The sequence below is a fragment of the Clupea harengus genome, chromosome 26, assembly GCF_900700415.2.
Source record: "Clupea harengus chromosome 26, Ch_v2.0.2, whole genome shotgun sequence".
Taxonomy (NCBI): domain Eukaryota; kingdom Metazoa; phylum Chordata; class Actinopteri; order Clupeiformes; family Clupeidae; genus Clupea; species Clupea harengus.
This window is the reverse complement of record NC_045177.1, coordinates 529,867-539,866: the sequence shown is the minus strand read 5'-3', so window position 1 is coordinate 539,866 and position 10,000 is coordinate 529,867. Positions and strand designations below refer to the sequence as shown.

The window sequence follows — 10,000 nt, the reverse complement described above, 5'->3', positions numbered from 1 at the left end:
ACTCTCCCTTCTCGCCCACATCTGCCAATTCTTCACGTGAGGACATTAAACAAAGTTAAAAATCACTGAAAGGTAAACTAATGAGTTATGCAGAGATAAGACGTTAAATGTATTTATTTTAGCCCAACGATGTTAACCATGCAGTCTTCATGTTCGCCATCGACTTAAAATGGCAAATATATCTAAGTGTCTTGGCTGTGTTACAAATGGTTTGACGTTACGCTTTCTTGGTGTTTTGATATTACTAATATGTTGCTACCATGGCAGAACCACCGGATAAAGTAAAAAGATCGCATGCACCTCAAATCATTGATAGTTCCCGGGAGAGATGGCCATGCCTCCGTTCTTTTCAGACTTCCCTACCATGCTTTCTGCACGGTGTGCAATGTCAATATTGACATCAGTCACCAAGGAGCAACAGGTAACGAACACATTATGATGCATATTATCAGAGAATCATAGGCCTACCTGTCAAGTGTGAACATGTCCGATGTTCTCAAGTTCATGCTCGAAGACCGCGACAGCCTTCTACAGTGTCCACACATAGGCCTTTGTCATGTCACAATGTAATATAGGCTGTATGTTTCTACTAAAAATAGGCTAATGATAATAGCCTATTAAAACTCTCGAATTTAATGAAATGATAAAGAAGCGAACACAGCGCCATCATTTGGTCTTAGCAGTTGTCTGGTCCTGGTATCACATCATGTCATTGGGCTTGCATTCAAACGTCAGACGTCGGGGGGGGGGGGGGGAATATGATGAATCATGACACTTGACACTTGACATTAAAAAGGGAATGACCATTGTTTGAGAAGGTCTTAAGTAGCCTAGAGTGAAATAACATCCCAGAGGAAATGTAGTAGGCCTGCTACGTACTGCTCACTTGTGCAGAGACATTTTTTATTAGGCTACGAATTTGCTGTCACAGTTATCACTTATAACTGTTATCACAGTCTTTTTTTTCTTTCATTAGGCCTACTAAAGATTCAGCAGTGGTTCAGAACTGCATTGTTTATTAGCTCAGAATGCCGTCTATTGGTTCAAACATGCAACAGCATTATAACGTATAAAATGAAGGCCACAAAATCTTGGACAGGACAACAGAAAAAATCGTGAGGGTATACTACATTTACAACAGTTCACTCCCCCGCCGCAACGCACACAAAAGGAATATTAACCCTAACACTACTATTCACTACAAAGGAATACTTACGTAAACCACCGTTTTGGGCGACGCGACCGATAAAAGTTGGAAAATGTTGAATCCTATGCAAATGAGGAGCGATTTTTCCCGGCCGCGGCCAATCAGATTGTTTGGTGTCGTCGTCTCTGACGGTTTGAAAATGCTATTTCCACACGCTACAACACTACGGCCACTCAAAGCGATGGAAGCGTATGGCGTCGCTGTCTTGGGTTTGCACCCTAACCCTACTATTCACTACAAAGTCATTTCAACTCAATAATAGAATTGCTTGTTTGGCCTTTGTGCCTTATCAGATAAACACACTCACACACACACACACACACACACACACACACACACGGTGTGTTTATCATATAAACACACACACACACATACACACACACACACGGTGTGTTTATCAGATAAACACACACAGACACACACACACACGGTGTGTTTATCAGATACACCCTGTGCCTTTAGATAAACTATATGAGACCCCAGAATGAATGATAAACCTATAACTTTTTAAACTAGTAGATTGTTAACTAGTTAGTTAATTATATACGCTCTTGGATATAACTATAACTTTTTAAACTAGCAGGTATTTAGTTAGTTATATACGCTCTAGAATATAACTATAACTTTTTAAACTAGTAGATCTTTAGTTAGGTACTTATATACGCTCTAGAATATAACTATAACTTTTTAAACTAGTTAATATTAAGTTAGTTATATACGCTGTAGAATATAACTATAACTTTTTAATCTAGTAGATTGTTAGCTAGTTAGTTACTTATATACACTCTTGGATATAACTATAACTTTTTAAACTAGTACATCTTTAGTTAGTTACTTATATACGCTCTTGGATATAACTGTGGGCCTCATTTATAAAATGTTGCGTAGAAACCATCCTACATTTGATCTCAGACGTTTTCTGAAATGGTCGTAAGTGTTATTCACAGAAAACAAACGTACGCCCAAAAAACACGTGTACGCCATTCCTGCCTTTATAAATCACAAATGATCGTGGAATTGTGCGCAGCTGAATCTCCGCCCTCAAAACGCCCCTACTTAATCTAATTAGGATATTATCAATGCACAAACGGAGCGCATCCTCAATGCACAAACTCTCTGTGACAATGGCAAGCAAGAAAGAAACATGTAAAAAAAAGAATTATAGTGAGGCTTAAATCGACGTTCTGCTGATGGAAGAGCAGATGCGGGCCAAAACATTGTTCGAAAGCCTGTCAGGTGGCGTAGGCTAATGGCAAAAGCAAAGTATGTGGCATGGTAGAAGACACGTCTCCGAAACACCAGCGGCCGCACCTGCGGCACAAGCATCGGGGCCTCGTTGGCCATCACCAGCTTCCTCTTCTCATTCACAAAGGGACTTGAATGAGTCTGTTAGTGAGGTTGTTGCCGAACTCTGTCCGCTATTGAGGGTTCTTTGAACAAACGTGCCTAAATAAAACATTCTGAAGAAAATGAACATGTGTGCATTTATTCTTATACTGTTGGTATAGTTAGTGAATCAGCTCCCGTCTTCTCAGCGCAGTGATGTGCGTGTTCCAGTCAGCTGGGATGGGAGGGTGGTCATCTTGGTCCATGCGCATTTCGTCTTCTCCTCTATGCCATGGCTTAGACAGATGTTGTGTAGCACACAACAGGCTAGGATGATCTGGCAAACCTTTTCGGGGGCATATAGCAGTCTCCCTCCCGATGCATCCAAACATCGCCACCTTCCCTTCAGCATGCCTATGCTGCGCTCCACTACCGACCGCGCACGGGCATGTGCTGTATCGAAGTGGGCTTCCTAGGCTGTCTGAGTGTGCGCAATCGGGGTGAGAAGCCATTGGGAACCCTGTTTTACGCAGAAAATCCTCTTTCACATTTCGCTGTTCCTGGGCACTGTATGGACATGTAATACATTTCGGACAGAGGGATAATATCCTCTAACAACGCCAATGCAGCCATATCTCCTACTGAAAACTGTCACTATCAGGCCTATTATAGGCTATAAATTGAGCGAAATGTTTTACACGTGTGGAATTAAAATGAATACCTATTAGACGTGAATTTCATTCATGTATGAATTATTCAAATTGTTTAATTGATTTTATTGAGCGAAACATTCATTTGGCCTTTTACCATTAGCCCTATGGTGACGGTGGTGGTGACGATGATGATGATGAAACTGCGTGTCGGCGCTTGGAGAGTTCCGAATTCCTGCAGTACTCCAGTATTGCCACAAGGAAATGTACTTACACGAACTAGAACCAGACGTAGAGATACGTCCTTTTCTACGTCTAAGACGGTTTTTATAAATCTGTACTTAGACGTGGATTTGATCGCACGAACAATCTCAGATCAAATCTGTGCGTAAGTACGTTTTATAAATGAGGCCCTATAACTTTTTAAACTAGTAGATTGTTAGTTAGTTTAGAAACGTGACACTGGAGACACAGATCAGTCTGCAGACAGATTTCAATATTTATTTAGTTGCAAAAACACAAAAGACCATGGCACACTTGAATATAACTACATAAACGTGACCTTCGAGACACAGATCAATCTTTATTTAGTCGCTGTGTTTATTTAAAGAGTGTCTACAGCTGGTAGCTGAGCCGTGTGTTTATGTGAAGAGTGTGTGTGTTTTGTGAAGAGTGTGTGTGTGTGTTATGCGAAGAGTGTGTGTGTTACGTTAAGAGTGAGTGAGTGTGTGTGTGTGTGTGTGTGTGTGTGTGTGTGTGTGTGTGTGTGTGTTATGTGAAGAGTGTGTGTGTGTCATGTGAATAGTGTGTGTGTTTATTTGAAGAGTGTGTGTGTTACGTTAAGAGTGAGTGAGTGTGTGTGTGTGTGTTATGTGAAGAGTGAGTGTGTGTGTTTATTTGAAGAGTGTGTGTGTTTATTTGAAGAGTGTGTGTGTTTATTTGAAGAGTGTGTGTGTTTATTTGAAGAGTGTGTGTGAGTGTGTGTGTGTGTGTGTGTTATGTGAAGAGTGTGTGTGAGTGTGTGTGTGTGTGTGTGTTTATTTGAAGAGTGTGTGTGTGTTATGTGAAGAGCGAGTGAGTGTGTGTGTGTGTTTATTTGAAGAGTGTGTGTGTTTATTTGAAGAGTGTGTGTGTTTATTTGAAGAGTGTGTGTGAGTGTGTGTGTGTGTGTGTGTTATGTGAAGAGTGTGTGTGAGTGTGTGTGTGTGTGTGTGTGTGTTTATTTGAAGAGTGTGTGTGTGTGTTTATTTGAAGAGTGTGTGTGTGTGTTTATTTGAAGAGTGTGCACGGCTGGTAGCTGAATCGGAGGATACTGGAGGGGGCGTGGTGTGTGAGGCGTAACTTGATGATGTCAGACAGGAAGTTCAGGATCCTGATGTCATCCACCGCCCCGTGCCGCGGCACAGCCTCCTGGCCTGAGAACACATGATGGAAAGCTCCAGCAGCCAATCGCGTGAGGGCACTCTGCACCAGCAGGGCGTAAGTCCCGCCTTCTCTGAGCTGTGATTGGGGCTCAGTCAGTGGGCCAATCAGAGCCCCGCGGTAGGCGGGGCAGCGGAGGGTCATGTGATCCGCGTCCAGGACGCTGAGGTAGCGAGCGTACCGCTCCAGGCAGAAAGGCATGCTGGGAGCAGATGAGCAGAACTTTCTAGAAACAAGAGAAACGAGAAGAAAAGACCGGAGAGGGATAAGAGATACAATGTGTGTGTGTGTGTGTGTGTGTGTGTGTGTGTGTGTGAGAGAGAGAGAGTGTATATGTGAGAGAGAGAGGGTGTGTGTATAAGCGGGAGAAAGGGAGTGTGAGAGAGAGGGAGGGTGTGTGCGATAGAAAGGGGGAGGGTGTGTGAGTGTGTGTGTGTGTGTGTGTGTGTGCAGGCTGTGTGTGTGTGTGTGTGTGTGTGTGTGTGTGTGTGGGCCTGTGAGTGTGTTTCAGTGTGGGCCTGTTATTGTGTGTGTGTGTGCGAGCCTGTGTGTGTGTGTGCGGGCCTGTGAGTGTGTCTGTGCAGGCCTGTGTGTGTGTGTGTGTGTGTGTTTGTGTGTATGTGTGTGTGTGAGTGTGTGCGCGAGCCTGTGTGTGTGTGTGTGTGCGGGCCTGTGTGTGTGTGTGTTTGAGTGTGTGTGTGTGTGTGTGTGTGAGTGTGTGTGCGAGCCTGTGTGTGTGTGTGTGTGTGTGTGTGTGTGTGTGTGTGTGTGTGTGTGTGCGGGCCCGTGTGTGTGCGAGCCTGTGTGTGTGTGTGTGTGTGTGTGTGTGTGTGCGGGCCTGTGTGTGTGTGTTTGTGCGAGCCTGTGTGTGTGTGTGTTTGAGTGTGTGTGTGTGTGTGTGTGTGAGTGTGTGTGCGAGCCTGTGTGTGTGTGTGTGTGTGTGTGTGTGTGTGTGAGTGTGTGCGCGAGCCTGTGTGTGTGTGTGTTTGAGTGTGTGTGTGTGTGTGTGTGTTTGAGTGTGTGTTCTTGCATATTACCTGTTGAGTCCTATGATGCCAAACTCCAGGAGGTCAGTGATCTGTATGGGCCGACAACACCAGGGCAGCACTCTGCGTGTGTGTGAGTGTGTGTGTGTGTGTGTGCGTGTGTGTGCGTGTGTGTGCGTGTGTGTGCGTGAGTGTGTGTGTGTGTGTGTGCCAGCGTGTGTGTTGGGCAGAAAGAGCTCCAGCGCGTGCACCAGCTCCTCAACCTTCTCCGCCTCGCTACCCAGCACCACCAGCGGCCGGCCAATCAGAAGGCTGAACACAGCGTGGCGTGCGTGTGCCCAACGCCGCACCAATCGCAGCGCTGCTTCTCCCCGCCCACATTGCCAGGAGTGGGAGGAGCTTGACGAAGAGGTGGAGCCACAGTCAGAGCTGTCCTCTCGACCAATAGGACAGAGCGGGAGGAGACCAACTTGAGGACACACCTCCTGGAACTTGTCGTCATGGAGATATAGGTCCAGAGCAGTTGTTGAGGTGCACAGCGAGAGTTGACTTTCCTGGACTACATTACCCATAAACCTCTGCAGCTCTGCATTCTCTTGGACTACATTACCCACAACATCCTGGACTAAAGACCCCACAGACCCATGTAACTCCTCCTCTTCCTGGGCCACAGTTCCCACATCCCCTTGCCACTCCTCCTCTTCCTCCTTTACTACAGTACCCATAAGCCCTTGCAACAGGAAGTCTGAGGGTCTGAAGTCTTCCGGCAGGAAGCTGTCCCTGCTCAGCACCTCGATGCTGTCCTGGCTGTCTGTTCGGTCCGCCCCCCTCTGCCTCCCTCGCCACACCCCCCTGCCCTCGGCCACGCCCCTCCCCCAGCCGGTCTCCGTGGCGATGAGCTGGGCGGGTCTCTGAAGGAGCGCTCGGTGCCCAGGACCTCGATGCTGTCGCCGCTGCTCTGACTGCCCGGTTTCCATGGAAACGCCCTCGTGCGCCGGCTGGCTGTTCACGGGCACGTCGGGAGAGCTTCGCGATTGGCTGAATTGGTTCTCAGGCTCCGCCTCCAGCTTGATTGGCACCGCCTCTACACAAGAGGCATAAGGGGGCGGGCCTTGGAGAGGGCTGCTGGGCGGCAGCGAAGCGTCTGTGTGCTGCGGAGACCACAGGAAGTTCCCCTCCAACAGGAAGTTCCCCTCCAACAGGAAGTTCCCCTCGAACAGGAAGTTGGTTGGAGAGAGGCTGGGCAGCAGATGGGCGGCGTCTCGGCGGTGGGCCAGCAGGCTGGCATCGTCACGGAAACGCCTCTGGATGGCACGGAGCAGCTCCAGGGTCTGCTGGTAGAAGAGCCAATCACAGACCTCTGCCAGGGGGTGAGGCCCCGCCCCAGAGTCTGGTGGCCACACCCCTTCTAGTTGACCGGATGGGAAGTGGGCGTGGTTGGTGTGGAGGAGAGAGTTAGGGTCTGATGACATCATCCCTCTCCTCCTCTCCTCCTCCTCTTCCTCCTCCTCCTCTCTTTCCCCCTCCCGACCCCATAACTCTCAAACTATCCTCCTCTTCCTCCCTCCATCTCTCTTCTTCCTCCTCTCTCTCCCTCTCCTCCTCCACGTCTCTATCTCCTGGTTCTTCCTCTCTCTCCCTCTCCTCCTCTTCCTCTCTCTCCCTCTCCTCCTCTTCCTCTCTCTCCCTCTCCTCCTCTTCCTCCTCCATCTCTCTTCTTCTTCTTCCTCTCTCTCCTTTGAGTTAGTGTCTTGCAGCTGTGTGTGTGTGCTCTTCACCTCTCCAAGTGTGTGTATGTGGGTGTTGCCAGTCGAGAGTGTGTGTGGGTGTGTGTGTGTGTGTGTGTTGGTGCTGGTCGTGAGTGTGTGTGGGTCTGTGTGTGTGTGTGTGTTGGTGCTGGTCTTGAGTGTGTGTGGGTCTGTGTGTGTGTGTGTGTTGCCAGTCGTGAGTGTGTGTGGGAGTGTGTGTGTGTGTGTGTGTGTGTTGCTGCTGGTCTTGAGTGTGTGAGCTGCCTGACTGAAGGCTTGGTTCAACTTCCCCAGCTCCTGCACCAACTTCACAGGGTCATGTGACACCAGCGCCATGGCAACAGGCCACACCCCCCCGCCAGCACCAAGGTCCACCAGCGACACGTAGCGAGCGAACACATAGACGTCCACCGACGAGTCGCCTAGCAACACCCAGGAGTCCTCCAGGAGGCCCCGCCCGCTGTTGGCTCCGCCCCCCGTTGCCTGGTAACCGCCCGCGAGGAGGCGCAGCGCCACGTCCAAGTGTGGGCGGGGCTGTGGTGCTGTGGGCGGGGCCGTGAAGAGAACCCGCGGCTCCTCCCCTTCGCCAAACTCACACAGCAGCACAAAGTCGCTGGGGGCGGGGCTTGAAGACCAGGGGAGGGGCCGGAGCGGGAGTGACAGGTGCTCAGGCAGCGCGCCGCTCCGCGGGGTCCTAGAGTCCGCCAGCTCATGACCTCGAGCCAGAGCCAAGATGTCAGAGGAGCCGATCATGGTTCGCTCACACACACACAACACCACACACACACACACACACACACACACACACACACACACACACACACACACACACACACACACACACACAACAAACACACAGACACACTAAACACACACACACACAGACCAGACACACTAAACACACACACACACACACACACCACACACCACACACACACACACACACACACACACACCACACACACACACACACACACACACACACACACACACACTCTCTCTCTCACCACACACACACACACACACACACACACACACACACACACTCTCTCTCTCACCACACACACACACACACACACTCTCTCTCTCACCACACACACACACACACACACACTATGGAGGTCACACAGGCCTTCCCCCTCCCCTCTGGTCAGGACCTGTCACGCACCGGTTTTCTGAGATAGCTCACGCCTCTCTCACACACACACACACACACACACAACGTAGGTAACGCACGTGAGCAAGTGTCCGTTCTTCCTCAGCGACTTCTTCTCACCCAGACTGGAGCCTCAGACTGAGGGTGAGGGTGAGGGTTAGATGACTAGACCCTCACTGGACGGGACCTTCATTCTGTAACACGTAAACACGCAGAGGAAAACTACCTGACCCTCTCTCCCTCTCCCACACACACACACATACACACACACACACACACACACACACACACACACACACACACACACACAGCAGTCTATTTTAAGCCATGTGACTCAGGTTTCTTAGGCAGCTGTATCTCGAACAGCACAAGGCCACACATCCTCACACACACACACACACACACACACACACACACACTCACACTCACACTCACACACACACACTGGAATGGCAAGAGAGTTCTATTTAAGTCTGTGAGCCCCACACAAACTTAAGGCCTGGCCTCCGCCTGTCAAACACACGTCTGAAACAAGTCACTCTGAACATCGCTAAAACAAGTCACTCTGCACAACAATAAAACAAGTCACTATGAACAACGTTGAAATGAGTCACTATCACAGCCGTTATAAAGAGTGCACAGTCCTGAACCGTTGGTCAGGTGTGTGTGTGTGTGTGTGTGTTTGCACAGTCCTGAACCGTTGGACAGTGAAGGGACCGGCATAGGTCATAAGAATATGCCATAGTCAATAATTCAATGATATTATACCTAGTTATAATTGTTACTTTTATTTGGATTTAACTAGCATGTTTACAGTTCCTGGGTGAATATACTCTTGGGCTGACCTGGGGAGTGAGGTGTGATATTAGACTCTCACCTTCCCCCCCCAGGTCGAGACAAAGAGCCCGGCATCCATGGCCCATTTGAATAGACGGTAACACCCCTAAACTCAGCTTTTAAGAGCAAATCCTACAAGGAATAGATCAGATGAGCCTGAGGTGAAGCTATGAGTGGACGTTCAGGCTTTGTCTCCCTTGGTTGGCCACCACTGTATAAGATTAAAACCTGGATCTTGACTGACTAAAACCTAAGACTGAATCTTCAATATATGGTATAAATTATATTCCATCAACAGGTATGTGTGTGTGTGTGTGTGTTTGCACAGTCCTGAACCGTTGGACAGGTGTGTGTGTGTTTGCACAGTCCTGAACCGTTGGACAGGTGTGTGTGTGTGTGTGTGTGTTCGCACAGTCCTGAAGCCTTGTTATAATAATTTCATCAATCACAACTCCTGGATCAGATTTATGTGGCTAGAACGTATCTAGAGTATAGAACGTATAGTGTCAGAGAATGATCTAGAACGTATCTTATAGTGTCAGAGAATGATCTAGAACGTATCTTATCGTGTCAGAGAATGAGAATGAGAACGTATCTTATAGTGTCAGAGAATGATCTAGAACGTATCTTATCGTGTCAGAGAATGAGAACGTATCTTATAGTGGCAG

At 48.4% G+C, this 10,000-nt stretch overlaps 1 protein-coding gene across 2 annotated transcripts; it reads right to left on the bottom strand.

Annotated features, from left to right (window-relative positions):
* Window positions 1–3,956: 3,956 nt before the first annotated feature.
* Window positions 3,957–7,132, bottom strand: smcr8b (Smith-Magenis syndrome chromosome region, candidate 8b). Of its 2 annotated transcripts, none has more exons than XM_042703948.1 (3): window positions 5,643–7,132; window positions 4,457–4,831; window positions 3,957–4,001 (listed from the first exon to the last, which is right to left on the bottom strand). In XM_042703948.1, exons 1-3 carry the CDS (start codon window positions 7,064–7,066, stop codon window positions 3,998–4,000), a joined length of 1,803 nt encoding a protein of 600 aa, XP_042559882.1. In that variant the 5' UTR covers window positions 7,067–7,132; the 3' UTR covers window positions 3,957–3,997. The 2 variants fall into 2 exon arrangements, with proteins under 2 accessions (XP_042559882.1, XP_031419286.2); XM_031563426.2 differs by lacking the exon at window positions 3,957–4,001 and adding an exon at window positions 4,243–4,275 and having other exon boundaries at window positions 4,418–4,831.
* Between the last annotated feature and the right edge of the window lie 2,868 nt (window positions 7,133–10,000).